Genomic DNA, 27,866 nt, shown 5'->3' with positions numbered 1-27,866 from the left:
ATTAAAATACTTTTTAATGTAAACACCGGTTTCTAATTAACAAAACTTTAGAAATAAAGGCAGGAGCAATGGGATGGTGAAGAAGTCCACAGATAATCTGAGAAAAGAAAAATCCCATAAGGCACGCATTGGGTCTTCACCACCCTCACTGAGCGTGCAATCATCATGTCCAAATCCCAAATCTCGAAAGAGACCTTCCTTATAACGTGCAGCACTCGGGGTGAAGTCCAACCCTGCAAAAGGTCATGTCACTATCAAACACAACACAGTGTGAAAACAATATTGTGCTTAAAGTTTCCTCGGATTTCTATCGGAAACAATTCCTCACTAGGGACCTCTTTTACGGTACAGAAACTCTGGTAGAAGCTGGAGTATACTCGGGAAATACAGGAATTCTGTGATATTTTCAGGTTTAGTCTGGTTTTTCCCACTTCAGTATGCAGTTGGAGCATAGTGGATAATGGAGTTGCAGAACAGGTCTTTTCTTGTAATAGAAACCGAGGTGGCGCCGACTAGCGAGATTGGCAACCGTAATGCTACTAACCCCACTGGTGGGCGCCATCTTGGTTAACTGAAGTGCCAAGTTTAAAAATGTACCAAACATGCACCAGATAATACGGTGAAATGACAGACTAAAACTGAGTTTGAAATGTCTCTATACATAGTCCACAACTGTACTGAAGCACCGTGTTTTGGGGTTTTAGATGGTGTATAAATCATAGAGATGGTTGCAAGAACACTCGGATATTTCAACTTTTGTTATTTATACAGTGGATAAAATTTTGTTAGTTTGTGGACAGCTGCCTAAGTGAGGATGACTTTTTGGTTGTACAGCTAGAATGCTTTTTTTTTTCTTTCATATTTGTCACATCCCTGGTGAAATGAGATAACCGGACCCCGTATTTAACAGGTCAAGGTAATCTTTTAACCACTTGATTACATATGATAGATAATATTTATAAAAACTGATCCAATCAAATTTAACAAACAGCAATTGATCTTGTACAGATGTTTCAGGGGCTGAAATTCTGAAGAGTACCCCATTACATAGAAACTCCAACTGACCCAAACACCCAATGCAGCGTAGTAAACGCTGTGTGCGTTATGGAAGTCAATGCAAATTCTAGACACCTTAGAGGTAGCTATTGTAGAAATCCCCATATTCTACTTTTATCTTATTCTAGTTTTACAGGATTTTCTGTAAAAGAACAAAAATAAAATAAAAATCCTCAGCTGTGGAGTGACGTCTCAGCCCTAACTCGGTCATGATAAATGTGGGATATCTATAATGGCTACATCTGTAGCAGCAGAATTGTGTCCTGACTGTTAAAAGTGAGAGACAGTTTTGAAATAATCTTCGGTCACTTATACAGATACACACAGTCACAGGGTACACTGCTACTTCTGAATACCCAGACCGGATCTCATGTACTCATACACTACATAGCTAATGCTGACTGCCGGTATGACTTTCATGAAGTTGGGCAGGATGCCTCGGTAGAGTCCAAAGAAGCCTTCCTTTTCCAGAATCTTCTTCACCATCCGGTTCATCGTCAGTTGCTCTGCATTTTCCAGAGAGGCTAAGAAAAAAGGAGTGGGATTCAATGTTAATACACAAGAGTGCAATTTCATGGTTTCAATGTATTACAAATAGGGAATGGAAGTCTTAACTGAAGTCTTGATTATCCCTGACTCCTTCACCGTGTTGCTCTAGATTGATCCAAACATGCGGACAATGGCTAAATTCAGCCCTCCCCCCAGTTTCTATTCACTCCCATTTAAATATCTTCTTGTTTGTCTACAACAATTAATTTTGCAATTTTCCCCCTCACAAATGGAAAGAATGAAACACATATTTATCCAGATGATTATTAAAGAATTTCTCTTCTTTGTACAATTTTTTCCTCACCAAGCAGGAGACATGTTGTAGTTAATAGGCTGCATTTTAACCCATAATACAGTCACTACATGGATCACACAACTCACTGACAGTGTTTATTCTGCATTTCTCAGGATTAAGGCCCTCTTATAACCGCTATTACCATACTTTCATGAATGTAAAGCAGAAATCCAGGATTTTTCTCTGTTAAAATACAGTTATTTTATCCATCTGGACCACGGGGTCGGGTCACATGATACTAACTGGCATCTTCACCGTGGTTGGAGACACTCTCCGTACTATGCTCAAATTTTGGACCGATTAGGACGAATGCTGGTGCAGTGGCAAACACGTCCCTACTCAAACGGGAAAAAGGATTGAAACGTGATGACGATTCGGACAGGGTGCCTCCGTTTGACAGTTCATCTACCAAGTCTAACATCGATATTACAGTACACAACAGTGTTCCCATCTAGTTTGATGTAGTTTGTAGTACATCAGATTGCCTGCGTTAGCTTCGGTTTGTGGACGCTGTTTTTACAAGGGCGGAAACTGTTCACTGCTGAGCCGACGGCACACAAGCAACAATGGCTGCTACCCCTTGTCTGTAGTTCCCACTGCCCGAGCGATGGACAGATCACAGATTTCAGCTTTAAACAGCTACTCGTCTTACAAACGACGAAACGAAACACTGACCCACAGTTTTAGAAACTACAAGGCTACTTGCAAATATGAAACCGAGAATGGTTTTCAATCGTACTCCAACAACATCTAAATACCAGCGTTTTCAAAACTGTAAAACAGCTAAACTGGCAACGAGGTCACCCAAACCTCCTGTACGAGGACTCTCACCTTGTGCCTGCATCCTTGTGCGGATCAGAGCCAGAGGGTAACTGGCCAGTTGGCCACAGGTACTGGAGACGGTACCACATCCCAACAACACCATAATCCCGGGGTTGGCTGTGTCTTTGGCATAGTGGGACAACCAAGCATTCTTCAAGCTCTGTAAGGCACAGGGGGGGGGGGGGGGGTGATGAGTGACAGGTCATAGCAGCAGCTTCACCTGAGTAAATGAGGGATACAAAGTATACTGAAACATATTGTGTGTGCGATACATCACCTATGACAAGACACAATTACTTCACATTAATTTGACTCTGCCACCACTCCCGCTTGGGAATCAAAGGTGCACTTAGTGCACTCTATGTTAAGATTACTATGTGGCAAATGTACTACTACTACTTCATAAGGTACCAACATGATATAATTACTATGTAGAGCTCTACGATTTGGTAACACTCAGATTTGCTAATCGCTGACATTCTTGTAAGTCACTTTGGATGGAAGCATCTACTGAATGAATGTAATGTAAATTACACGTTTAAATTATTATCGTAGAAAATCGACCAGCATTGCCTCACTGTTTAGACAGCAGGGCTTATCAAACCCGTATGTCACCAGAGCTGTCTGTCGCACCACAACGATTACGAAAAACTTTGAGGAGACGTAGGAGCTCTTTACTGGTGCTGGTCTGGCAGCTACTTCGTTTTTGGAAGCGACACTTTTAATATACGTTTTCCAGACGAGACACAATGTACCTCATAAACTGCCAGATCTATGCCGGCATATGGGATGATGCCCAGAATATTGGGAATATAGCCTTTGTAGAAAGCCTTCACACCCTCCTTCCTCAGGATTTTCTTGGCACAGTCAAACATTCCCGAGTACTGTCCCGTCTTCCTCAGGGTCAGCCTGGTTTTCATCACCTGTGGTTAAAAAAAAAAAATAGGCCTGAGGTGAATCTGCTGTTGTTAAATCCGGTCCAAAATCGGGAACTTTTACCAAAGGTTTGAGTCGGTACAACCGGGCAAAGAGATCAATAAAACCCCTTCTTTACAGACAACATAAGGGGAACTTGTTCTGTTAGTCCTGACCCTAGGACACAAACAACCTGATTAACAGTCAACGTTTAACATTTAGGAATAGAAATCTGAAGAAAAAATGATTAATCACTTGAATCATTCAGGGGGTATCTTTTAACCTGGTACAACCTTTACAATTCACAGCTGTTGTCAAACCAACACACACACACACACCTCCATGGGGTAAATGGCAGTTTGTGCCGTGGCTCCTGCCAGAGATCCAGCCATGAATCTTTCATGAGTCTTGACCTTTCCGCCCTCGCTGGACAAAAGCTTCTTATACTGCAGAAATACAAAACAAAATGGGATTATGAAATGTGTACTCTGAGCAAAAGCCTGTTCAGTGACTAAGAGTGAGCCATATACATCGCTATCCCGTGCTCTCACACGAGGAGAACATGCAAACTCCGCACAGAGGACGACCAGCGATGACCCCCATGTTGGACAACCCCGGAGTTCGAACCCAGGACCTTCTTGCTGTGAGGCAACAGTGCTAACCGCTGGGCCACTGTGCCGCCGCTTTCACAGTGACTAGGAATAAATTGATAAGAAAAAAAACTGCAGGCAATGAAGCATTTTCAACCCACCGGCTTGATGTAGTCTCTCTGTATAATTAGTGGAAGACGACGATTGATAAATGGATTGACTAATTTGTCAATTAATGGATTGAGGGATTGATAATAACAGAGTAGTTTGATGGTAACGATGGCAATGTGATGATGTATTAAATGTAAATATGACCACTTCACAAGGACAATTCCTCATGACAGGGAAAGGGGAGTAGCCAGTTTCCTTATTTCTGTGTGCCTATATTATTGCTAACTAACTGAAGTGATGGGAAAGCAACGCATTTACCACCTCGGGTAGTGACTGCCGAAAGCTGCAGAGCAGTGAGGTAATAATGTCTAAATTCACTCTAATCAGTTATCAGAAACAGCGGGAAATAGTTTATGTGGGGTTACAACACAATGAAAAAAATACCAGTCATCTCAGGCCCTGAAGAGTTTGTTAGTCCATGTTCCCTAAGCGGATTGGTGGTGTATTACAGGTGAGTCTCCTATCTAACATTAACAAAGCGGGTCATGAGGGCGTCCGGGTAGCATGGCGGTCTATTCCATTGCCTACCAACACGGGGATCAGCGGTTCGAATCCCCGTGTTACCGCCGGCTTGGTCAGGCATCCCTACAGACACAATTGGCCGTGTCTGCGGGTGGGAAGCCGGATGTGGGTATGTGTCCTGGTCGCTGCACTAGCGCCTCCTCTGGTCAGTTGGAGCGCTTGTTCAGGGGGAGGGGCGAACTGTGCGGAATGGCGTGATCCTCTCATGCACTACGTCCCCCAACGAAACTCCTCACTGTCAGGTGAAAAGAAGCGGCTGGCGACTCCACATGTATGGGAGGAGGCATGTGGTAGTCTGCAGCCCTCCCCGGATCAGCAGAGGGGGTGGAGCAGCGACCGGGATGGCTCGGAAGAGTGGGGTAATTGGCCGCATACAATTGGGGAGAAAAGGGGGAGGAATGCAGGTCATGACACCTTGAACAGCAAAGCGTTCATCTACCCTTAAATATTTTTCCAATATTTCAACGGAAACTTTCAGGTCACGCTGTGTAAAGGCTACTTTATCCGTCAATACAAAAGGAAAACAATTCCTGATGCACACTGAATAGTTTAAGGAAAGTTATGTGGCTAAAGCTGTTTCCTTACCTGCTCATAGGCCATGAATTTAATGGCCGTCTCAGGGGCAATCTTCAGGACATTGACGCCGTTACCTCTCCACAGGGAGGTCAAACCTCCTTCTTTTAACATTTGCTTGAAACCCCCAACCAGGCTGATTTTGTTACTCTTGGAGGAATGCACCTGTGAATAGGAAATGCCATTTTTGAGCTCACAGCATCCAACGATGGAGGAAAGATTGCACAGCACATCAGATTTATTTGAGAAATCTTCACCTTGCATGCCAGGTGAAAACCTCAGAACTCTTAATTTTCATGTTTCCTCTTCTTTGCTTTACTAGAAAAGGAAGCTACCATTGTCATCTAGGGCTCAAGCAGTGTCCGTAAGGGCCACCTAAAATAAACTGTATAATTCAAATAATGCGTTAGCATTCATCTAAAAAGGCTCTTGCTTCTGAAATGATGGACGAACTACATTGCTGCATGTTGACAGGGCATTTTCTTCCAATAACGGGAGGGAAATCATAAACAGACCGTAGCTATAAATGATCAGTTCTGACCCACCTGCATGAAGACCTTCATTCTGTCCAGGGGAGCAGTCCCTGTCCGGGACACAGCCCCGGCCATGGCGCCTGCCATCAGCTGTTTCCACCACACACCAGTTGTCTTCTCCTCCTCCGTGAACTCATCTGGGATGGTGAGGCTGTCGCCGATATCAAGCACCTACAATAGAATTAAATAGAAAGAACTATGAGACCATCCTTCCCTCTTTGGCACACAGATATAGAGACTACAACCCTCCGTTCATCCTGCACCAGTAGCACCAGGATTGGTGCAAAGAAAGGATCACCAGAATAGCCAAAATTGCAACTTTCAACTGAGTAGCGTTTGCATTTTGTGTACAGGGCACTACTTCAGACTACAGCTGTGAATATTTGCATGGTTCATAAAGGCATTTAAAGACAGAGCAATCCCTTATTGAGTTCCTACCGGGTATTCTGCCTTTCTATTAGAAACTGCTTCAACAGTGACTCTCGAATCAAATGATCCATTACTGATGTAAACTACTAATAAGACACATTAGCCCCTAGCTAACGGGTCTGACCCTTTAGCCGAGCGGTTAGTGATGTCGCCTTGTGGTGCAATACACCCCGTATCGAATCCCGCACCGGGCAAGAAAATAACCGGTTACACTACATTACCTGCCCTCGGCCCTTGTTAGGCAGGGACACGGTGTCATGGGAACCAGCACAGCACCTGTGCAGGCGGTCGTCTCCGCCCGCCAGCTCAAGTGCGCAGGCTCGGGTTTAACATGAACTGAGTATGTCTAGAGGAGATCATGTAAGTATAGCCCTCAAAAATCTATATAAACCTATCGCCCCCTGCTGGCGCGACTTCGTGGCCGTTTCCCCTCTCAATGTCGCGCACTTGGGAAAATCCTTGCGAGCCAACAGCGCCCCATGTGGAGGATATCCAGCCTGCTGCACACGAGTGACTCATAAGAAGCAAACAGGAGTCCGCGCCATATTTCTTTTTTTGTTGTTGCGTTTTCCGGGGGTTCTAGGAAGACCCGCCCCCTACTCTGCCTCTGATGCGTGATTTGTTTTCGTACCCGTTATCCGGGAACTCTGCCCCTGATTGGCTAGTACTCGTTGCCTCCGTTGATTAGGTTGGTTAAGGTTAGGGATAGCGTTAGCCAATCAGAGATAGAGTAGGGGCGGGTCTTCCCGAATCCAGGCGGACGCTCTCTCAACGAGTACCAGCCAATCAGAGGCAGAGTTCCCGGAAAACGGGTACGAAAAAAAAAATCACGCGCCTCAGCGAACCCTAACCCCGCCCTAACCGACCCAACCAACGGAGGCAACGAGTACTGGCCAATCCCAGCGCTCCAATGCTACGCGGGGCGTGTCTTGCCTAGAAGTACCGTGGGATTCGTAATAATTCGGACACGGGCCCTTTAAGAACGCGTTTCCGGGTTGGCGGGGTGGAGCTACGACTATGATTGGAGCAGCAGGGCCATGTCGCTAGCGGGAGTTTTTTCTACGGAAGAATGAACGACACACGTGTTTGTGCAGCCAGTGAGGGGAATTGTCCCTGTCTATTTTCCTGCAACGTCCACAACAGCACGTTATCTTCTGAAGCCCAAATCAGCAGTGTTGCTCGGTCTGCATACTTCCACCTACTACTACTACTACTACTACTTTCCGCTGCTCCCGTTAGGGGGCGCCACAGCGGATCATCCGTTTCCATTTCTTCCTGTCTTCTGCGTCTTCCTCTGTCATACCAGCCACCTGCATGTCCTCCCTCACCACATCCATAAACCTCCTCTTTGGCCTTCCTCTTCTCCTCTTCCCTGGCAGCTCCATATTCAGCATCCTTCTCCCAATATACTCAGCATCTCTCCTCCACACATGTCCTAGCCATCCCAATCCCGCAATATTAATCCTCTTCGCCCGTCACTTACACCTAACAGCCAGTGGCGCCCCCAAGGGGTGGCCAGGGGTGGCCACGGCCACCCTGATACTATCCCTGGCCCCCCCGCCGCCCCCCCCCAGCCACGAGTCGCATATGCAGAATATGCTTCTGATTATGCAGAATATGCTTCTATCTGATATCTTACATTAGGTGCTGTTCATTTAAATCAATAATGTATATTTTTCTTAACTCTCATATTGACAGTTTTCCACTAGGCTATACAGTACACTACAACAGCAGCATAGAATTCCCGAAATTCAGTCATGGCTTTTGGTTTTGGTGTGCCACCCCAAGATTTTCAGTGGCCCCATTTGCCCCCCCCCCCGATGAAACATTTCTGGGGGCGCCACTGCTAACAGCACCGCCCTACTCACTCACACCCTGGTTCCATCCCGTATTGACAACTGCAATTCTATCCTCATCGGTCTTCCCCTCCAGTGTCTTCATAAACTTCAGTTGGTCCAGAATTCAGCTGCCCGTATCAGTACCAGAACTCCTTCCATAGGTCACATCACTCCTGTTCTCCAGCAACTCCACTGGCGCCCTGTTAAATACCGTGTTGACTTCAAGATCCTGCTCCTCACCTTTAAGGCCCCTCCTTCATCTTTCTGAACTCCTTCATATCCACACGCCCTCCCACACTCTCACATCCTCTTCTGCTCTCTAACCCACTACACCATCGGCCCGCTGGACTACCATGGGGCCTAGAGCCTTCAGTCGTCCTGCCCCCCGCCTATGGAACGCTCTCCCACAAGACCTTCACAACACTGACTCTCTTTCCACCTTCACATCCCATCTCAAAACGCACCTTTTCACCCTGGCATATTCAGTCTGCTCACAAAAGTCAGTGAAGCGGGGATCAGACTGAATGTGCCAGTTTCAGTATTTTGATTCTGAAACAGGGATATTCATCTGCTCCCCGCTTCACTGAGTTTTGTGATCAGATGATGATTTTATACTCATCTGTTGTGTTAACTTTTGATTGTCTACCCTGCTTTTTTTTTAAAATTTTATGCTGTCTGATACACTGCTGCTTGTTTTTGTTTTGTTTTTTTCAACTGTGTTCTGTAAGGTGTCCTTGAGTGCTCCGAAAGGCACCCACAAATAAAATCATTAAAAAGGGATCTTAGAAATTCTGGCAACTTAATAGGAGTATTTCAGTATTCAAGAAAGTTGAGATGGACAGTACAATAGCCACGAAGCTCAGAGTCTTTATTACCATTATAATATCGAAAACTCTGCTGAAAGTGTTATGAATATACTGTGTGTACTTTACGTAGCCTATGCTAAAGTAGCATCAAGAAATAATCCATCCATCCAGTATCCAACCCGCTTATCCTGTTCTCAGAGTCGCAGGGATGCTGGAGCCTATCCCAGCAGTCACAGGGCGGCAGGCGGGGAGACACCCTGGACAGGCTGCCAGGCCATCAAGTTCAAATAGGGATAATAACAAGGCAAATATTTGTTTCATTTAACCTGTTTGACAGATAGGTGTGCGTGCGTGTCGCAAACAGACTGTTCTCCTCCACCACCAGAGAAAATATGAAAACAATACATTTGAGTGAGAAGTGGTGGTTTGAATTGAGACAGTTCTGTGGAGTTCTGCGGGCACAGTTTCTGCGTGGGCCTACTTGTAAGCCGGGGCCACCAAGTGCTTTGCGTCTAATGATAAAGAAATGTATGTCTAGATTAAAGCCCAGTCACTTATTAAGTGGCTTGTTCCCCTTGTATCACATATAAACGAGATTACAGTTGGCAACAGTGAGAAGAAGCAAAGCCAGCGCGCCTCAACACCATGATCCATTTGTTGTGTCCTTTATGCCATTCGCTCAGCCGGCTGCGGACAAATCCAATTACTTTGTATACAGTACAATTACTTTACCTTGACATTGCTTTAAAGTGGGTCACTTTCACAAGCACACTAATTAATGCAAGGGTTTAGTGTATCTTAATTGAACAGGCAGATTAAATGCATTACGCAATTGAGAATTTGCTGGTTTGTTAGACAAACACTGTCTGAACGTAACACGACCCACAGGCAAATATAACTACATTTGTAACGGCGTGCAACGATGTGCAAAACTGCAGGGACGTAAGAGGAAGCATCAGTGTGGAGACATCATCTGCAAATTGTCTGTTAGCGAACTCTCAAGTGCCTCCATCTCCTTGTTTTAACCCCAAATCATCTCACCGTCATTAACATTCGGATAAACCCTACATTTTCACCATGAGTTAAACAGATTACAGACAATGTCCGAAATCGTCAGAACAGCAATTCATAAAACATCTTACGCAGCATTGTTAGACTAATAGAAGTGATTAAACAATAGCTACCTGTGACAATAACCATCTGTGGTGTATACATATTATCATATATTATAAGAGATTATAATGTGTATCTAAAACAATAACTATCTGTGCTGGGCTAATCCTTATAATAAGTGTTCAGACACAGAGCTGCGTGTTGCTGTGTGAAAACTGGCCTGAGACCAGAACATTGCCAAAGAGTACATAGGGAAATTCTGAAGGTACAAACTCTAATTTGTGTTTACCAACTTTTCTATAAAGAGATGGAATGTGGTGGTGTGAGACTTTCAGCCTTTTAAACGCCCCCCCCTTGTGTGTGTGTGTGTGTGTGTAAGTTGAAGTAGAATTTGTTATTTTTTTTCTAAACTCTATGCCTACGAATGGGTTTCAACTCTACGTGCCATTCGCAAACACATATCAACCTTGAACTCAATCCCTGGCAGGATGTGACACTTAAATTAGTCTAATCCACAATCTTACATAACTACAAGACGCGTTCACGACACCATGCAGATCGGTTTTTCTTTTCATTTTCACCCTCCCTCGTCCACAGTCCTTCATAACAGCTCCTATCTCACATGCCTGTATATATATTAACAGTGGTCTCACTTCAGCCAACCCAGCAGCTCACTAATTGCTGTAGCGCTCAGCAGTGTGCTAGCACATTGCCATGATTGCGCCCAATAATTGACCTTTTGAGGCAACAGTGACAGGCAACATCACCTTTAACACAAGTTGTGAACTGGCAAAAGGACCCTAACATACATACTTACATAGTTATACAAGTATCCCAACACCTCAGATGTTGCCGGTGAATCCTGGCCTGAAAACATGTGGTTTGAATCAATCAACCAACGATAGCCTGAATTAACGAGACCAAAAATAAGAGAAACCAACCTACCATTTCCACCTCCACCTCATAGATTGCCCCATCATCTTCAAAGTCAATGAAGAACCAGCTGTTCTGCTGTGGCTGCAGCAGAGTCATGGCAAGCTGCAGCCTTCGGTATAATGGTTGATCTGGGACGATGTAGTCGCTCAGCACAGACTCACACTTAAACCTCGATTCACCACTTCAGATCGATCCTCTCCGTGCACTGGACGGGATAATAAAGCGCGATCTTGTGTACTAGTAAAAGTCAGCAGATCAAACCCAGGATGAGCATGAAAATGCTGAGAGTCAAGTGGCCAGTGGCTAGACTTGCTGCAGAAGCTGGTATAAGTGAGGAGATGCTGCTGCCATGGATGCCACTGGTAGCTTTTCCAGTTTCATCATTGCCTCACACCAGCCAGTCAGTGAGTGAGTCAGACAAGAAACAGCCCCCTTTCTCCTCTTGTCCTGTCCCAGACTTTCTTCCTCCACCCGCTTTCTTGTCCTACGCCAGTGACAAGCTAATCCCCACAAAGGGACTTGCTGAAATTAGCTTATCTTTGCCTATCTTAGCAGCCGCAGGTTTACTTAACCTCTATAGTCTAGCCAATGAGCAGAGGGCTGCAAACGTCAGAGATTACCTTCTGACTGGGACTGTATGTACATCCAGCATGCAACCTTAGTAAAAGTGACAACAACAGAGCCAGCAAACCCCATCCGATAAGTGAGTTAAAATGGGCAGAGCATCAACACTTGTTTGGTCTGCCTGACAGAAATGGTTTCAGGACAGACAGAGCAGCACCTGAAAGACCTTGATCCAATTGTCAGTGCAGTAATCATCACCATTTGCACATCTGTATAAAAAAAAACTGACTATGACTCAGACAACCCCTTTTGTGGGAGAAAAGATAAAATGGAAAATGATTCTACACTTCTGCTATTTGATCATATCATGGACTTGTGATCATAACCAGAAGCTAAATTCTATTACATCCTCTAATCCCCCCCCCTTCCTTTCTCTCCCGCTATCCTCTCTCACCTCTTGACCGAGACCGAGTGAGTCTGATCCACTGACATAAGATTAAGTCCTGCACCAGATCAAGCATAGGACATCCATTCACAAATGTCCTCTTGGGTGTAGTGGCTCCAAAAGTGGGGTCTGCCAACCCCCCCGGGACACTTTGAACACATGGGTGGGATGATAAGCAGGGGAAATATCCTTTCACCTGCTCTATATAGTTAAAATAGACCAATGCTTGAGAGCAAAACTGTTGAAATAACTTCATATGGATACAAGTGCTTTACACAGTAGCTGCCAACATGTGCCAAAGTGTGTAAGAGGGGATTATCCAATGTTCTGTGTTGGGTTAAAAGCATTTCTTAAAAGAAATATGAGACACTGTGCATCAGTGAGGGCTTTGCTGGCGTAACAGACTTTCAGAGTGCATTTTTTAATGCATGAAACCTCGACGGATGTGCAATATATTGCTTCCTATGTTGTTTCTTACAGAGCAACCTTAACATATATCAGTCTGCTGAGGGTCCTGCAAGATCTCCAGCAACAGTAACCTAACTGCATTTATAGTTAGACCTCCACCTGGTCCACACTAGAACAGGAGATGTTACCAGATAAAGTCTTTATTTCAGCCATCCATTTTTTTTCTTTGTTATTCCCTTTATATTCTTCTCTCACTGTGTTAATGTCTTTCACTGCATCAACTGCTTCGCACTGTCGTCGTCACTACTCAACCCCAAAACTGAATTAAGTAGGCACTGAGAATGAATACACGAACAAATGAATGGATGGATGCATCAATCCCTCTGACAACAGATTATATACTCGAAGACGGCGCAAAGTGTCCCTGCTCTGAATACCGATGAGCGGTGCTTTCATACTACCGCGTGCATTGGCAGTCCTTAAAAAGTTACGCAACTGTCTCACAGTAGTGAGGGAGTGAGGGCGACAGTGGCTCAGCAGGGTAGAGCAGGTCGTCCACTAGCTAGAGGGTTGCTGGTTCATTCCTCGGCTCCTCCTTGCAAAAATGTCAAGGTGTCCCTGAGCAACTGCTCCCAATCAGCTAGCTGGTTATTACATTACAACGTCGGGGTGCGTGTGTGTGTGTGTGTGTGTGTGTGTGTGTGTGTGTGTGTGCATGTGTGTGTGTGATGCATTGATTGACTGTAAAAAGTGCTTTGAGTGGCGGTTGCAGCTAGAAACGCACCACATAAAATGCAGTCCATCTACCGTTCAGTTTAAACAGACTGTTCTCCTTACTGGGTGCAGAATAGGAAAACGATTAAACCCCTAAATGTTCGGTGTCTTCTTGTCTCTCTCTCTCTCAAACACACGTTACCGACTACCCCCCCCCCCCCGACTCACCGAGGAGTGTTTCCAATAGCGGATAATCTCCTGGAGGTTGGTGGCTGGGTTAAACAGGAAATGCTCCCTCCATTCATTCCAGTCCACGGTCATGGTGCCGTCCACATCAATGCTGTGAATCAGAGGCAGAGGACATAGGCCCGAGCTTATTAAAGGTCATTTTCACGGCACTCAAACAAAGAGCATGCAGTAGACAAAAACAGAAGAGAAAGAAAAAGAGAGTCACGAGCGGCAGAAATCAGTCTGAGAAAACGAAAACACTGCATATACATAGGTGGCTTGTTGAGCTACCAGAGCGCCCCCATCGGGGACACTGCCTCTCATTTAGCAATGACCGTGTTAGATTTTTTTTTTAAGGTATTCAAGTCGCTGTCAAAAACTGAAAGGCAACTTTTAAAAGTTAGTGGAAACTATTGGCAATAAACACACCCTTTTCCCCAATACACAGGGTGTGTACCAACAATTCTTGAACCATAATCAAGAGCGAGCAATCACTCTCAACACCAATTCAGATCACAAGATTTGAATCCATGACCTGTCCAAAAATTACTATAACCTTCTTCAAGCTGGCGCCTGCACTTGGGCTTACGGCTGAAATCAGATGTGATAGACCTAACTGCCATCTTTTTTTTCTACTTTATTGATCCCCGTGGGGAAATTCTTCCTCTGCATTTAACCCATCCTAGCTGTGGAGCTAGGAGCAGTGGGCAGCTGCCGTGCAGCAGCCGGGGACCAACTCCAGTTCGTCTTGCCGTGCCTCGGTCAGGGGCACAGACAGGAGTATTAACCCTACCATGCATGTCTTGTTGATGGTGGGGGAAACTGGAGCACCCGGGGACAACTCACTGCAGACACGGGGAGAACATGCAAACTCCACACAGAAGACGACCCGGGATGACCCCCCCCCCCAAAGGTTCGACAACCCCAGAGTTCGAACCCAGTACCTTCTTGCTGTTAGGTGACAGCGCTAACCACTGGGCCACCGTGCCACCCAACCCCTTAAATGGTCTTACCTTAATCTTAAACGGTCACTTGCCAAAAAACAACATCAGATCTCACACACTGTGTGATAAAGCTATGCTGAGAGGCTAAAGGAACAGCTAATCACTCGCTTTAAAACAGGGTCAGCCCTGTGTTCCCTCAGCTCTGCGGGTTAGCTACTGAACAGGTGAGCTAATAAGGGTAAGGTTATCGTTGGGGTAAGGTTAGGTAGACGCCGACGGTGCAGGTCAAAAACCTGACTAGCAAATTGGATTGTGTCAAGAATCAACGCACTAGAGTAATTTTAACTCACGATGACCTCAGTAAAGTTCAACCGTTCATGTGCAATCTATTCTAAAAAAAAAAAACACACAAAAAAAAAACACACCAAACAATAGTGGTCACCATGGAGCTGTTGAACTAATATAGCGGGCATCTGGCAAAGGTTAGCCAAATGCTAACATAAATGCTACCAGCTGTTGCAAATTCCACCAGCCAAGCAAACACCAGCCAGACGTGGTTGTCAACCTAACGTTTTACCATTCTGCCACACTAGTGAACGTGGCCAACAGCAATAAAACAATGCAGCAGCAACCACTCAAACCAACTTCTGACTGTTTGCTTGCAAACTACTTGCTGACACTTGCACAACCATCGCGCAAGCACACCTTAAAGCATAACTGAATTTGCCCTGCCAATTCAAGGGCCCATTCTGAACCCTCACTAGCCTTCATAGCAGCCCCTGAAAGAGACTTTACTGCTCATCTCTGGTTCCATCCACAAATTCCCATGTCACTTAGGAGTGACGCTGTAGATATATGAAGTCATGTCCGGTTGCAGGGAGTGAGTGCGAGGGACACTGAACTCCTAAAGTAATTATAGCTAGAAACCAGGGGGATCTTTCAAAATGAATTAGTTCCAGGAATTTCCTTTAGCCATTAAAGAAGTGGAACCAGAGCTGGGATAATTCTGATGCCTAAAAATACTGAAAAAAATAGACACCAACTGCCTCACCTGTTACACCTGAGAGAACCGGGATGGATGCCGATGGTGCACGGTGGGGCAATCCACCTGAATTTGCTACATTAATCCGCTCCATAATAAGAGAGGAAACAAACGAAGCGACTGATAAATTGCAGCCTTGGACTGAATGAGTGCAAAGACGAACGGGTTGATGTCGAGCTGGCGCTCTCTGGCATGCAAGAAAGAATGATGGAGGTGGAGACGGCCGGTCTGTAACGTGCTCCACAGAGAAAACAAAGAACTGGGAGAGAAAAAACTGAAATTGTTTGAAAAATTCAGCCGTAGATTCAATATCAGATGGTTTGGCCTCGACAAAAGATGTGGAAAAGGGAAATCCTACAGAATTCGTATGGCACAATTCTTCAGTGAGGTATTTGAAGAGAAAAATCTTCCTTGCCAACCTGAAGTGGAATTTGTGCACAGGGTGGGACCTGCAACAAAACTGGTCCAAGACCGATGATCGTCAGAATGGAGCGATACTTGGCTAAAGATGGTATTATACAAATAGCAAGGCAACAGCGAGTGCTGGATTTCAGGGGGATGAAAGTGAACCTCTTCCCAGATCTAACAGCGGACACATCCAAAAGAAGAGCGCGGTTCAAGGATCTCAGGATGAAATTACATCAGGCAGAAATAAAACGTGGCCTGGTGCATCCAGCAACTCTTGTGAAGAGGCGGAGTAGGGCGGCTCATGACTTGCCATTCTAGAAAAAATAGATATATTGAGATCGTTCCCGCTCAACCAAAGTTACACAGTGCCAGAACAGGCGTCCGGGCCACGTCGTGGGAATGAAAGAGGCACCATTCTCCCTATTACAGCTCTGTGTACCATCAAAATGATTTAGAAGCTGTTATTTTAAGGTAAAAAGTTACCTAATGTTGCTATAAGCAGATAATAGGGTGTTGTTACAGACCCCCTAGTGCTAACAGTTGGTATTTAGACAAAATTTGTGACATGTTGGATCATGCTAGTAGTACAAGTCACGAAATATACGTATTTTATGAGTGACTGTGAGAATTCCTTTTGCTCTCCATTGAAAATGAAACTAGTGAGTGCATCTGCAGCTTGTGGACTATCACAGGTCATTAATAAACCAACTACAACATGTTTAAAGAGTGATGGCGCTCGAGTCGCTACTTGCACTGACCACATTTTTATAAATAAACCAGCGTTTTGCTCTAACCCCACACTACCTGTCCCAGTAGGCTATAGTGACCATAATGTCATTGCAATTGTGAAGAAAATAAAAATTCCTAAGCCTGGCCCAAAAGTCATAAGGAAAAGATCATTTCAGAGTTTTAATCAGGCCAGATATGAGGAAGACGTTAAAGTCCCCCTCCAGTCGTGTTTTAAGACATAAAATGGCATTAAGACATATATAATACCTCCCATCCCCTCCATGAGGAGCTAATGGGGAAGAGGAGCTCATTCAGTCAGACTCATTGCTCCCCGGCAACCACGAAATGTCTCGGCCAGTCTTCTGTACCAACAGCCATCCAGCACCATAACAAGCCTGTCCCTCACCCGTGCCCCCTTCCCTGCTTACCCCCCCCCCGCCCCCTTGATTCAGTACCACAATTAACACCTGTCCCCTCCCTTCACACACCCCTCACAACTACCCCCTCTTCACTGCCCCCCCTCCCTCTTGCCCTCCCCCCCAGGCCACCTATACCTACTGACATAGCTCTGTTATATCTGATAGACCCCTTATACCTGACAACCTACAGCCCATGTCTCCTATCTACTGATGTTAGATTGTATGTATGCCCAATCTACTGACTGTTGTGGTTTGTCCTGGCAGCCATGAACGATGACGATGACGAGGCCAGGATTAGGCTAATGGGGTTATGCTAATGAGGTTATACTGAGATTCTTTGAGGTGCCATGATTATGCTATTGAGGTTTTGGCTGTTCCCTTCCGTAGTGGGGTTTTAGTATAGATCTGATCCTGACCTGATCCGATCCCGTTTACTGTCCTGAAATATTGATTTTGGAATTTGCACAATTTAATTACAACGCTATTTGGTGACTGTAGAGGTGATGAAGGTGGATGAGTTGAAATACTTGGGGTCAACTGTCCAAAGTAACGGGGAGTGCAGAAGAGAGGTGAAGAAGAGAGTGCAGGCAGGGTGGAGTGGGCGGAGAAGAGTGTCAGGAGTGGTTTGTGACAGAAGGGTACCAGCAAGAGTTAAAGGGAAGGTTTACAAGATGGTAGTGAGACCAGCTATGTTATATGGTTTGGAGACAGTGGCACTGATGAAAAGACAGGAGGCGGAGCTGGAGGTGGCAGAGTTGAAGATGATAAGATTTTCATTGGGAGTGATGAAGAAGGACAGGATTAGGAACGAGTATATTAGAGGGACAGCTCAGGTTGGACGGTTTGGAGACAAAGCAAGAGAGACAAGATTGAGATGGTTTGGACATGTGTGGAGGAGAGATGCTGGGTATATTGGGAGAAGGATGCTGAATATGGAGCTGCCAGGGAAGAGGAGACGAGGAAGGCCAAAGAGGAGGTTTATGGAGGTGGTGAGGGAGGACATGCAGGTGGCTGGTGTGACAGAGGGAGATGCAGAGGACAGGAAGAGATGGAAACGGATGATCCTCTGTGGCGCCCCCTAACGGGAGCAGCTGAAAGTAGTAGAACCTGTTTGGTAACTGTTTACTTTCCTGAAATATTGAAATGTTGACTTTAGAATGTGCATAATTACTTACAATGCATTGCTGCTACTTGATGTTGACATTTGTGATTATTCCTGTTTTGACAACATACTGTTGATATTTAACGCATGATACAGGCCATGCTACCCACCTAACGTCTGTGTTACCTCTATCTAGCTCTGTTACCCTGTTGATGTGAGGTTGATGCTGAGGTCTCTTTTTGCCTTTGCAACTATCTACGCCCGAATTTCCCCCACGAGGATCAATAAAGGTCATCTTATCTTATGCTCTGCTTGATATAATAAGCTGTCATTGTTTTTTCTGCAAAATAAATTCAATTATCTTGCTAAAATCCTGAAAATCACATCTACTCCTCCCTCATTAAAAAACAAAAATCCAGAATCTATGAATATGCAAATTACCCCCACCCTCGATTCAACCGCCCAGCTGCAGTGTATATACCTGCTCATCGAACGCAGCGACCTCTGCTCGTTTTCTGTTTTGCTTGCTACTGTACACGACACACTGGCAAGAGGTCATATAGGAGTAATCCAGCCATGCATGTTCGAACTGGAAACCGATTCCGAAGAAGAAGAAGAAGAAGAGCAAATTGGAAAGGGTCGCTGTGGCTTGCTAGCGCCGGCGGGGAGGAGGACACACCTGATGCGAGTTGGCGGGATTGCGGAGCCTTTATCCTCCCAACTGAGCCAGCGGTTGGAGACCGGGCATGGCAACCGGAGCCTCACCACTACCGCCACCCTGGGCAGAGGTGACTGTACCAGACGACAGAGACGGGTGACAGACGGCAGGCTGGCGTGGACAGAGAGAGAGAGACGGAGCGGACCGCCACCGCGGGGGAGTGCTTGGCTGTGGGCACCAGATCGAGGGAGATGCCGTATGTGCCACGCATAGCACAGCGCGCCAAGTGGGTCTACTGCTGGTTGGCTGTCACCATGAGGAGGTGGTGCCACAGAAGGGAGGAAGGGGTGCAAGGGGTGCCAGGAGAGAACTGGGAAAGCCCTTCGTGCCAGCCAGATCTGTGGCTAGCTCCATCTACTCCTCGTGTCTGTATGTACTTGTCGTAATAAAGATACCTGTGACAGACTTGCCACAGTGGTGTATGGGTGGACACATCAGAACGATGGTGTATTTTTGTCCGCTCCTTCACCACCCAGACTTACTTGTCGGAAATCACATTTTTCTTCAAACTGGTCACCGGCAACCACTGTCCCCCTGTCTCCCATTCTCACGTGTCCACGCTTCTGAAAGGCTTGGGAAAACAGGGATCTGTCCTTTCTGCAAAACGCTTGCAGCTCACATCCCATCTTCTCAGCCTCGGCATCCTTTCACTACACTCGGGCTCCTCATCTCCCTCAGGCGACCTAACCCTGGAATCCAGGTTCTTGCTGGTTCAAGTTCTCTGTCACTTGTCATCTCGGGCATAGCTTTCTCACATTTGCAATCATCTTAAAAACCTCCATCAAGCCTATGCTCACCTCAGCTCCATCTAATCCAACTTTCTGGGGGTCACAGTCAGCTTGGGGGAACCATCACCTGAGATGGAACCCCCCCACCCAAAGTCTCCTTCTCCCTAGCCACCGTATGTCAAGATGTCCCAGACCCGCCTAACCAGATGACCTCCACATCCATCCTCGCCCTCACTTCCATCATTCATTCCCATCATCCAATACTTCCTCTCCTCATCAAACCCATGAAGTCACTTATACCTGGTCAACCCATCCAGCACCGTTTGTCTTCATTCTCCCGACCCCCACCCTCCCACTCCCTCCCTCTCTTGCATTCACCCTCCTACCTCATCCCTCTTCATTTCCATTCATCCCCTCATCACCTCACTCTACCCATCCTTCATCCCCTCTGCCCTCCTTTTCTTATCTCTTCTTTTCAGGCTCCATCTGGGGTCCGTAGTCGGCTCAGGAAAACCATCACCTGAGATGGAACCCCCGCCCCGAGTCTCCTTTTCCACAGCCACCATATGTCAAGATGCCCGAGACCAGCCTAATCAGACGACCTCCACATCCATCCTCACTCTCACTTCCGTCATTCATCCCCATCATCCAGTACTTCCCTCTCCTCATTAAACCTATACATTCACACAGCTGTGCCACGGTCTTTGCTGGTGAAATCCCGTTCACTTCTCATATCCCTTTAAGTTCTTAAGTACGTCCTCTCATTCTGAAATGGGAAGAGAAAAAGAGAAAGAGGATGGAAGAAGCCCTAATGGATCCCTGTGTCAGATCGCTGCTCCAGCTTGCAGCAGACCTGCCACTTTCTTACTTTCCCCAGCAGTGGAATCAGGACACCACGAAGAGGCGGCAAATAACGTGAAGCAGCAAAAGGTACAGGGAAGCCTTAACTGGGAGTCTTCAGATGAAGTTATACTAGTTAGCTGTAGCTCAGGGGCATAGCCAGCGCTGAACTAGCAAAAGGCCCTGGAAAAACGATGCACTGCTCTAAAATGAACACCGGGGTACCCGACAGCTGCACTAAACATGTTTATCGGCTAAACTAGAGGCAGTCGGTTGCTCGTAGGTTCATTCATTTCATGATCGTGAACGGAAATGTTGTTTTGCTGCATGGCGCGGCTAGAAAGCAAGGAACATACGGGTTTCTTATTAATGCAATGCAGTTATATCCACCTCGACCGGATGAAGCCGAGGACAACATGGGCAGGTGCGGGCCCAGCCACAACCAACCACACTCCAGATGTAATAATGCACTTCAGCTCCTCTCCACCCACAACGTAACTCTGAAAAAAAATGCTGCTTTATGGGGTGGAGAACAAGGGGAGAAAAGTGGAAGTATCAAAAACGAGGGGAAGGAGAGTCACCTCTGACACCGACGGTTTATAATCTCTATCCAGAAAGAAAATAAAAGTTCGTAATATTTTTTATTCAAGTGGTGTCCACTGACATCAGACTAACTTGCAACCTTCAGTTCCACATCACCGGTCAGGATGAGGCCCACCGTGCAGCGAGGGCGGAAGTTTCAGCTGAGCAGTAATGGCACGACTTTGCTTTTTCTTTGAGAGCGGTTTGAGGAAGTGATCTCGGCCAACGCTGACAATGTCTGCGGTTTAAAAACCATGACTCGTTTACATCTTAACCGGGCAACCCTGGGAAACCCGGAAAGAAAGTCACATGCAGATGGCTCATCGTGTTTTCCTTGATGTTCCCCGGTCCCTTTTCCCCACCTTCCTGTTCCCCACAAGTTCGGTCATCGGCCTCGTTTCTTCACTCACGTGCCGCTTCAGCGGACTCCAACCGCCTCCAACCAAACACTTCCGTCTGACTCACAGTCACACACACACCAGTGGTGGTTTACTTCTCTTCCTAGTTCTCGGTGCCACGCTGACCTCAGGGCACGTGCGGTGAGCTAGCTTAAACTTAGCTCGTGCAAATGCACCTCCCTCTACCGCAGACTGGTTGGTCTTGAGCAAAACGGCTTTGTGATGCCAGCCAGGTCATTATAACCAGTCCTTCATTCTGTATTATGAAGGGGGTGATGGGGCGGTGAGGAGTTGTTTACAACGGTTAATCAAATGTGTTTATCCATTTCATCTTATCATTATTAAGACCGTTTTTGAACTTTCAGCGACAGGTGACCAGTCTTGCTTACATTAATGCAAACTTCTGGCTGAGATGTATTCAGTGCATAAAGATTAGCAGTGGTTTTTTTTTTTTTTTCTCCCTTTTTCTCCCCAATTGTACTTGGTCAATTACCCCACTCTTCCAAGCCATCCCGGTGGCTGCTCCACCCCCTCTGCAGATCTGATCTGCAGACTACCACATGCCTCCTCCCATACATGTGGAGTCGCCAGCCGCTTCTTCTCACCTGACAGTGAGGAGCTTCGCCAGGGGGACGTAGCGCGTGGGAGGATCACGCTATCCCCCCCCCTCAGTTTCTCCTCCCCCCTGAACAGGCGCCCCGACCGACCAGAGGAGATGCTAGTGCAGCGACCAGGACGCGTACCTACATCCAGCCCCCCCCCCCCCCCACAACGACCCTGTAGGGATGCCCGACCAAGCCGGAGGGAGTTCAACCGGCAATCCCGTGTTGGTGGGCAACGGAATTAGACCGCGATGCTACCCGGACGTCCCGATTAGCAGTGTTTTTGATAAATGAACAAGGTGCACAGCCACTGAGAACCAAGAGTCTCTCTCTGCTTTTGACAGTGTATGTAAAGAAATACTTTACTGATACACCCTTACGTACGCCACTTTACTGATACACCAGTTCACCGTAAGCTGACAAGTCAAAATGCTTCGTCTTGGCTACTTCTCGCTTTGAAATTCAAGAGTCTGTAATCACAAGGCAAGCGATGTTCCCAGTGGCTCATTGAGGGAAATGGATGGCACTTAATTTACCGATTAAACTATATCGTTTCCCTGGAGCGGAACAGCCCAATCATCATGTGAGAACTGGAAGAATTTTTTCAAATCTATAATCAGTGACTCAAGACTCGTCTGTGGTGTCTTACTAAAGGGCACGCTGGCTTCTGGTGGCTCCCAGGTTGTGATTCCGGCTCTACTGAAGTCTAGGACAGACTGTTGTTTCTTAAAAATTAAATATTTGTACATCCATAACTAATAGTGCCGTAATTCAGAAGCAGCATTTCTATCAAATTTGTGAATATGTATGGATAACATCGAAATCGAATCTCATCTACTCATTTCTGACCTATCTTTTCGCTCTAGAAATGTCACAACAAATTTGAAACGATCAAAGTGCAACACTAGATGTTGCTGAGCACGTGTTGTCCAGCCAGGCAGCAGTACCGACACCATAAAAGAGTCTGAGGAAAAAAACCAAAACACAATGGGGCGTCCGGGTAGTGTGGCGGTCTATTCCCTTGCCTACCAACACGGGGATCTCCGGTTTGAATCCCTCCGGCCTGGTCGGGCCTCCCTACAGTCACAATTGGCCGTGTGTGCGGGTGGGAAGCTGGATGTGGGTATGTGTCCTGGTCCCTGCACTAGCGCCTCCTCTGGTCGGTCGGGGCACCTGTTTGGGTGGGAGGGGGGACTGGGGGTATAGTATGATCCTCCCACGCGCTACGTCCCCCTGGTGAAACTCCTCACTGTCAGGTGAGAAGAAGCGGCTGGCGACTCCACATGTATGGGAGGAGGCATGTGGTAGTCTGCAGCCCTCCCCGGGGCTTGTTTTTTTCCCCCCACCCGCATTCCGGGAACTCTGCCTGTGATTGGCTAGTACTCGTTGCCTCCGTTGGTTAGGTTGGTTAAGGTTAGGGTTAGGGTGGGGTTAGGGATAGGGTTAGCCAATCAGAGATAGAGTAGGGGCGGGTCTTCCCGGAATCCAGGTGGGAAAAATAATAACGCCTCCCCGGATCGGCAGAGGGGGTGGAGCGGAGACCGGGACGGCTCGGAAGAGGGGGGTAATTTGCCGGATACAATTGGGGAGAAAAGGGGGGGGGTGGAATCCTTCCCTTGTGTAATTGTTTATCATAACAAGTGAAAATCACCTTTGTTTCCTTGGTAATTTTTTTTCATATAGGGTTTTTTTTCTATTTCTTACATGGACTTTATTAATGGACTAGAACCCAATGGAATTAAGAATACTTTTCTGTTGTAATTTTGGAGTTAACTGCAAGACATAAATAATTTTGGCCACAACCTCTGCATACACAAATATTTACTCAAGTCACCAGAATCACAACAATATAAGAATTGTATATAATATATTGTTTAAGTGGGAGAGTACTGCTGGCGTGGTGTGTGGCTGCCGCTTGTCCCTCTCAGAGCCCCCCTTCCCATCCACCCCTGTAAGCCCCCTTCCCATCCACCCCTGTAAGCCCCCTTCCCATCCACCCCTGTATGCCTGTGTTGTGTTTATCTGCTGTCTTGTTTCACCCCGTTTACTGTAAAGCCACTCTGAGTGTTAGAAAAGCGCTATGTAAGTTTGATTTATTACCATTATTATTATTAATTGACAGAATTGTGGAGGCTTTCTCTGTTCAATTTCTGGTTTAAGTATAGAAGAGCAAAAAAATGGACCTCCATCAGTGGCCTGATTCTACCATACGATCCCAAACTTCCGTTTGATGCCCCCAACTTACTATTTACCGAGCCAGGTCTCTATCATGAGCCGCCCAGCCCATGTCAAGAGGCCGTGCTGGTGTTATCAGCGCCCCTGCAGGGAAACTGTCAGCTAATATGCCACTGCCCCACATTTCAAACGCGACACACGAACCCTGCTGACATTTCCTACTTTACTTGAGAACCCGCTAACGGATCAACGGCATTTAGAGAGGCTGCATGAATGATTACCGGGACATTTTCGTGGGCTCACACGAAGATTTTCGATCGGTCACCTCATTTCTGGAGGAAAATGTTCCAAGACGGGTCTGGCGTTGAGCAAGGCACCAAACCCGGCGACACTTAAAACATCTACAGCGCGGACAGATGTACCTCTGAAGGATCTTCTCAGCCTCCTCCTTACTAATGTCCATGCCCAGATCAGCCAGCGACTGCTTCACCTCCATGCTGTCGATTCGCCCTGTCGAAAACAAGGACACAGAATGTTTCAGTGATTAGTCTGTATCGCCGATGAGTGGAAATAATGACCTGTAATAAAAACCTACATTTACATAGCAGGAAAAAAAAAATCCAGATAAATCCAGTTCATAACATGATACAGCTCCATGTGTTCATGTACCGTCATTATTCTTATCCAAGCTCTTGAAGGTCAGTCGTAACTTCTTCTCGTGCTCCTTCAGGTATTTGGAAAACTCGCCGAAGTCCAGGCCTTCGTCTTTGTCTTGATCTCCAGAGGAAATGATTTTCTAAGATTTGAATTTCACATGAAACATTAGTGGTGCATAATCCGTACAGCTTCCTCATATCGAACCCTATGTGCAGACAGACTGACGTCAGCGGGCCGGAATGGTACAGCCATAATCCTCCACCTTTTTTGGTAGGAGACCCTCTCATTTAGTGGGACGGTAGCCTCTGCTCCGCTTGCATTCTCACGCCACCTATCGTTTGATTTCAGCGGACACATATCCAGCCATTATTCTACGAGGACATATCTAAATAGATGGTATATTTAGGATTGCCTAAGAAGTTGCAGCTCATTTGATTTGTGTTGGCACTGCACTAGCTACGTATATATCGCTACACAAACGCTGCATAAACAGACTGATGAGCTAAATCAGGGTTCTGGTTTTGTGAAGAGAAACTGAAACGTGATGTTGCACTTTGAACAGTTACAAAGGTCTTGATTCACATCCTTACAAGCCCTCGTTGCTTCACAGTCTGACTCATTTGAAGCGACGAGGGTTGACTTCATGACACAGTGGCTATCTATGTATATCTATCTATCTATATACTCATTATTCCTCAACTGAATCATGCCAAATTGAAGGGATCCTTCCTCGGTAGAGTTCCTGAAATTGGAGACTTGTTTTGCCCTGTTGTGGTTACTACGGACACAGCTGGTTAAGATGGCAAATGCAGAATAAGCCTAGGCAGATGTTTACAGCCCCCTTAATGATATTCATGTAGAGAAGTGGACCTTCCCTTCTATTGTACATGATAGCATAGGGTGCGGTAGCCTTAGTGATGGTGCTAACAGTGCTGCAGACAATTCCAATCAACTTCGCACCTTATAAGTCATTAAGCCAACTGACAGGCGTTAGGAATGCAAATGTATGTGATCCGCAAAGGTGAGGTCACCTCGCCTTAAGTCCCAACCCACAATAAAACAATTTCACAAGTTTATCGTTCCTTTCCGAAACCACTTTTGAATAGATCACGTATAAAGAGGGAGGAGCTGGCCTTCCTATCGCCAATTTGACTAAGAGATGAGATACACGTCTTAGTATCAGCTCCGAATAATGGCTCACTCACTCGCCATCATGGGGAACAAAGTAGAGCAGGTGAAACTGATGTGAAACAGAGCAAAACGTCATTTGAGAAGTTAAGATGTAGCCTGTCAGTAGGTTCCAGGCGTGGGCTTGAATATGGGCCTTGAATGAAGAAAACCGAGCTGTCCTAAGGGCACATTAGAAACAGTGGCCTGAAGAATACCTGACTACTGAAGTCAACCCCCACCCCCCTCTCTCAAATGTATATGTGTGTGTGTGCATGTATATATATATGTATGTATATACACACATCCATAATAGTATATATATACACTTATATACCTACATACATACACACTATACACTTATACATAATAGTCTATGTACATACATACTGTACACACATATAGTGTGTGTGTGTGTATATATATATATATATATATATATATATATATATATACACACATATATAACTTTTTTAAAAGAAACACTCAGTGTGTATATATATCAGAGAGATAGATAGATAGATAGATAGATAGATAGATAGATAGATAGATAGATAGATAGATAGATAGATAGATAGATAGATAGATAGATAGATCGATCGATCGATGGATCCTGTGGATCTGGTCCGGCGTACCTGGGCTGCGCCTTTCCTGAAGCGGATGCCCATTGCGGCGAGGCCCTCCCGGAGCTCCGACACGTCCACTTTTCCATCTTTGTTGCTGTCCAGCTTGGCGAACAGATCCTCGTACGTCTGCGGCGCGTCGGTCGCGCAGTGGCAGCGCGTGAGCACCAACTTCCGTATCGACTGATACATTGTAGCGGTTCGGCGCGGGGTTCCGCACAAAACGCGATCGTTTGACACGAAACGAAAAGAAAGTACGGGGGGGGAGGAGGAGGGATGACAGCGTCAGTTTGGGCCGCTTCGGTATCCTCCTACACGGTACTTGTGGTTCGGTTCGGCCGAGTTAAGTGCCGCTGGTTTCCAGATTTGGGTGCTGCAGGGGAGCCCACGCGCGTCATGCAAACTTTCTGGCAAATCTAACGAAATATAACCGCAACAGTACACAATCTAGACCTCCATGCGGGCGTCCTGTGTGCGGGTGGGGAAGCTCGGCTGCGCCAAAGAGGGTGGGGAGGCGCGCAGTTTGCCTTCGCCGACCTCCTCCCTTTTTCCTGCTCGCTCGGAGACGCTCACATTACGGACACACCCTTCTGCGGGAGCAGCACCCGGCCCGGTGGCCCAGGGTGGCCCTTCGTGGGCTCTCACGATGGGTCGTCCCACGAAATCGGCACCTTTCCAACTTTTGAAAATTTAAATATAAAATCCTTTTTTTTTTAAAGAAATGTCTATGGAAAGAAGACCTCTTAAAGTGACAATAAATTATACGGCGCCACCCCAGGCTATTGATTTGATTTATTCTATGACACGTTATCCACTCCACGATACAATGCATCCGTCAACCCTGTTACGGACAAAATGGTTACTGAATAGAATATTGGGGATTGGAATTGTGTAACAGGATACACATGTGTGAGTCAGTATTTGAGTCCCTCTTTTCACCGGGATTACTTCCGATTGTGAATATATTTTTAAACATCCAATTTCACCATTCAGATGACCAAGAAAATCAAAATTTTAAAAGGAGACCACGTATAAATTAAGATATATATATATTTTTATGAGAGAGGTATTGAATAAAAGGTAAGTTTCCCAAAACATTTCACAGTCTTAATCGGAATGGTAATACCTGGGTGGCCTTTCTAATTGTCATTTTTACATGTTTTATCAAATTAATGACAGTAACAGGACTGACATATGAAGTAACAGGACTGACAAGAGTAACAGG

General features: G+C 46.1%; 1 protein-coding gene across 1 annotated transcript; it reads right to left on the bottom strand.

The window, feature by feature from the left end:
* Positions 1-7: 7 nt before the first annotated feature.
* LOC130109112 (mitochondrial adenyl nucleotide antiporter SLC25A24-like) lies at positions 8-27,451 on the bottom strand. Its single transcript, XM_056275853.1, has 10 exons — positions 26,654-27,451; positions 24,864-24,990; positions 24,617-24,704; positions 13,508-13,619; positions 6,039-6,197; positions 5,506-5,658; positions 3,976-4,083; positions 3,478-3,645; positions 2,732-2,882; positions 8-1,580 (listed from the first exon to the last, which is right to left on the bottom strand). Exons 1-10 carry the CDS (start codon positions 26,831-26,833, stop codon positions 1,399-1,401), a joined length of 1,428 nt encoding a protein of 475 aa, XP_056131828.1. The 5' UTR covers positions 26,834-27,451; the 3' UTR covers positions 8-1,398.
* Between the last annotated feature and the right edge of the window lie 415 nt (positions 27,452-27,866).

This window comes from Lampris incognitus, chromosome 3 (genome assembly GCF_029633865.1).
Source record: "Lampris incognitus isolate fLamInc1 chromosome 3, fLamInc1.hap2, whole genome shotgun sequence".
Classification (NCBI taxonomy): Eukaryota; Metazoa; Chordata; class Actinopteri; order Lampriformes; family Lampridae; genus Lampris; species Lampris incognitus.
This window is presented reverse-complemented; position numbering and strand designations above follow the sequence as displayed.

Excerpts from the sequence above, each read along its gene's own strand:
- LOC130109112 (XM_056275853.1), bottom strand. The coding sequence starts at position 26,833 with ATGTATCAGTCGATACGGAAGTTGGTGCTCACGCGCTGCCACTGCGCG. Across the intron at positions 24,705-24,863 it reads CTTGGATAAGAATAATGACG|GGCGAATCGACAGCATGGAG; the intron begins GTACATGAACAC and ends TGTTTTCGACAG. Across the intron at positions 4,084-5,505 it reads AATTCATGGCCTATGAGCAG|TATAAGAAGCTTTTGTCCAG; the intron begins GTAAGGAAACAG and ends GTATTTCTGCAG.